The 3,710-nt window shown below is 42.7% G+C and overlaps 1 protein-coding gene across 1 annotated transcript; it reads right to left on the bottom strand.

The window, feature by feature from the left end:
* Positions 1 to 460: 460 nt before the first annotated feature.
* Positions 461 to 932, bottom strand: LOC114818876 (E3 SUMO-protein ligase PIAS2-like; the record flags this gene model as incomplete). Its single annotated transcript, XM_029086670.1, has 1 exon — positions 461 to 932. A coding segment is annotated over exon 1 (472 nt), but the record flags the coding sequence as incomplete, so codon positions are not given.
* Positions 933 to 3,710: the final 2,778 nt, after the last annotated feature.

The raw sequence follows: 3,710 nt of genomic DNA, 5'->3' as shown, positions 1-3,710 counted from the left end.
CTAGCGGCCTCCCAGTGCTTAAAGAGGGCTGATAAGAAAGATGGGAATAGACATTTTAGCAGGGCCTGGAGTGATAGGACACGGGGAAATGGTTTTAAACTAAAAGAGGGGAGATTCAGACTGGATAGAAGGAAGAAATGTTTTACACTGAGGGTGGTGAGACCCTGGCCCAGGTTGCCCAGAGAGGTGGTAGAAGCCCCATCCCTGGAAACATTCAAGGTCAGGTTGGACGGGGTTCTGGGCAACCTGATGTGGTTGAAGATGTCCCTGCTCACTGCAGGGGGGTTGGACTGGGTGATCTTTAATAGCCCCTTCCAACCCAAACCAGTCTGTGATAAGAAGGGAAGGGACTTTCCAGTTTTCCCCAGCTGCAAAAAGTAATTTAGGTCTGGACTTAGCACAGTCACAAGCAGTATCAATTTAATGAATTAAGCAACCTGCAGAGGTATTAAACACTTACCTAGACTTGTAGGTTTTATCAGCACATCAAGCACATCATAAAAAGGCAGGCTTTTCAGCTGAACATCGGGATGAACTGGTGGAATGGGAGGGGATGGCTGCTGCATCTCAAAGTGGGGCTTAGTGTCTTGGAGGAGCACAGAACTGACAGGTGAGGAAGGAGACTGAGGTGTGACCGAAGTAGAAGGGAGTGGGTGAATGCCAGCAACAGCCAGGTCAGGCTCGACAGGAGAGGATCTATTGTCCAAATTGAAAACAGCAGGTTTGATAGCTGATAAGTCCGAAAGTCCTTCGATCGTCCTCGGGTACCGGCGCCTATAGAGTTCTCGGATTTTAATCTGAACTGCTGGGCTGCAGCCGCTCTTCAGTAAGTGCAGTGCCCTCATCAGGAGGTCATGTTTCCGCCCGCTTTTGTTACGTCCAGCAAACCCCAGCAACACTTGCAGCTCAGAAACACGAAAACTGGATACCATATTCTAGAAAGAAAAAGAGAGATGAGCACAGATGAACCCAACAGTACCCCACACTGGGAGAGTGTCTAAGAGGACGGGGCCAGACTCTTCTCATTGGCACCCAACAATAGGACAAGAGGCAACGGGTATAAACTGCAGCACAGGAAGTTCCACCTGAACATCAGGAAGAACTTATTGACTGTGAGGATGACTGAGCACTGGGACAGGCTGCTCAGAGAGGCTGTGGAATCTCCCTCCCTGGAGATATTCAAAAACCATCTGGACAAAATCCTGGTTGATGTGCTCTGGGAGTCCCTGCTTGAGCAGGGTGGTTGGACTAGATATGACCTTCAAAGGTCCCTTCCAACCTCAACCACTCTTCTGTGAAACAAACCTTTCTGACAAACATGGTGAAGCATCTGAACTTTCATCATTCCACTTTCACACTTGTTATCTTAGTTACTACCCGACACAAGAGTACACCTAGTTTAAAGACAAGAAACAGCGTGTCCAAAATGAAGGCTGAGTTTGGTTGTGTTCTTCATTCCAAAGGCTTCTAACTGTTTCCATACCCAAAAATAGCAGCAACGAAATCTTAATGTAACCCACCATGCAGTGCTATCAAACTCACAGAGCACAAGCTCCATCTCACTTCCTGAAACAAACAAAAAATCAGATTAATCAGTATTATCACCTGTCTTCCAGCACATTTTAAGAAACAATAAACAAGTGTTAAAGTTCTGCATTGTTTATTCTGAAACATCCTTTATTTTGGGCAGCATGTTAAACAAACTATTTAACCAACATCATTGTTTCTTCCAGAACATGACAGAAAACTTCTCATCCTTCCCATACCATCTTATGGTATCATGGGACATTGAAAGATCTCTTCAAAGGAAATAATACTATTTCTTGATGATCAGAGTTTGTTGCAGAAGACTGAGGATGGAAATATGAAGTTCATCAACAGAACAATTCTCATTTAAATAAATAGATAAATTTTAAAAGCCCACTAGGCAAGAGGAAGTGATCTTCTCCCCCCGTTACCACAAACTAACTGCATGATCTCACATTTTTGTGAGCAAGGTCTTTTCAGAGGTTGAAAACTGTCCAGAATTCTTCTAATTAATTTCTGTGGGACTATCAATTTCTTCTAATCTCAACAATTTCTTCTAATCTCATCAATTTCTTCTAATCTCATCTATGGGACTTTCCCACCATAAGAAGGAGGTTAAATCTTGAGGATAAAAGAATGTCTGACTTTAATCTGTAGTGCTGTACCATACCATCTCCAGACTCAAGGACTGGCAGGTGAAGGCCCCAGCAGAAGGTTTGAAGTAGCAGACAACTGAGATAACAAGAGATATTTTTTAAAAAAAACAGTTCAAAAGTGCATTGTTGACTTTTAAAGAGTAGTCCAATATATAATATTTAAAACTTTGGGCATTGATTTCTGAAGGGATACAACTCAAAACACAATGCTTTGGGTTTTCCTTCCCTAATCTTTAATATACAGTTACGGAGTTTACACCCAGGTGTTACAACATAGATCTGTTCTCAGCTGAAATTTTAACACAATTATGTTACAACCATGCAGTCAGCCACCAAAAAAGGTCTGAAATCCCCCTGTGCCCCTGGCTGTTTGCTCCCTTTTCTCTCCTAAAATTGTTTTTACAGTAAGACAGATCAGGGAACCGAGCCAGATGAAAACTCAACTTGTGCCATTACAAGGAGCAAGTGGCCAGGACCTGCTTTTTCAAGGGTCACATCAATTAATGCAGCCTCAGAACAATAATCTAAAACATTACAGTAGTACTCCCATCAGGCACACCCTTTCCTCACTGTTGAAGGGATGAGGTTATTCTATTTCAGATACTGAATTTCAACACTTCCAGACAGACCATTTGGTGATGCTTCTATGGAGTTGCTATCAGGAAGCTAACCCAGCAGCCTTCAAACTGGGTATTCCCCCCAACACCCTGTCTATAAATGCACCACGGATGCACTTGCCAAGTGAAAACAGTGTCACCTGAGGTGTTGGGTGACTCACTCTAACTTCTGAAGGAAAGACATACAGCAGATGTCACCTTAATTTCATCCCAGCAACTTCTCTCAACAGCAAAACAACACAAGAAAAGAGGAGATGGAGACAGAGCACCATCCAGTTTCACAAGCTGCTGGAAAAAGTTCGTTTCCACCTGGCATTCCCCTGTTTCTTTTCCTTAGTTTCACAAACAGGGTGAAGAAAATAAAGTGTCTCAGTAGTCATTAAAAAAATACAGCTTGAAGTACTGTAACAGTGCCACATAAAAGAGAAATTGTGTTAAAAGACAATACTGACATTCAAGAACCTACTGAGGACGTCACGTTGCGTGCTCCCACAGATCTCTGCGTAAGCTTGTTATCACGGCAACGTCAGCTCCTTTATTTCAGATGCAGGCAGTGAGCACGAGTCTGGATTCCATAATCAGAATGCAAATGAATAAAACAACCCTTTACGTTGAGATTAAAGAAACAACACGTATTGCAAAATACTGCCCATTATCCTGCCTGCTGCCTTCTGTGCATTACTGCAAGTTAATCGAGGTGAAGCGTGCAGTCAGTCATGCCTTGAAACAGCTAACGTTTTGTGAGGAAATTCCACAAACTGGCATTTTGTTACAAGATGGATTTCATTTTATTAGAAGGCACAGGCTGGCTTCAGTACCACAGTCAGCAAGATTTTAAATTGACACTTCCACTAAAAATCCTTGGGAGTATTAAAAAAAAAAACAAACCAAAAACACACAGTTTTGTCCA

The sequence above is a fragment of the Antrostomus carolinensis genome, unplaced genomic scaffold, assembly GCF_000700745.2.
Source record: "Antrostomus carolinensis isolate BGI_N321 unplaced genomic scaffold, ASM70074v2 scaffold21470, whole genome shotgun sequence".
In the NCBI taxonomy this organism is placed as follows: domain Eukaryota; kingdom Metazoa; phylum Chordata; class Aves; order Caprimulgiformes; family Caprimulgidae; genus Antrostomus; species Antrostomus carolinensis.
The sequence above is the reverse complement of the archived record's forward strand: the minus strand, read 5'-3'. Positions and strand labels throughout refer to the sequence as shown.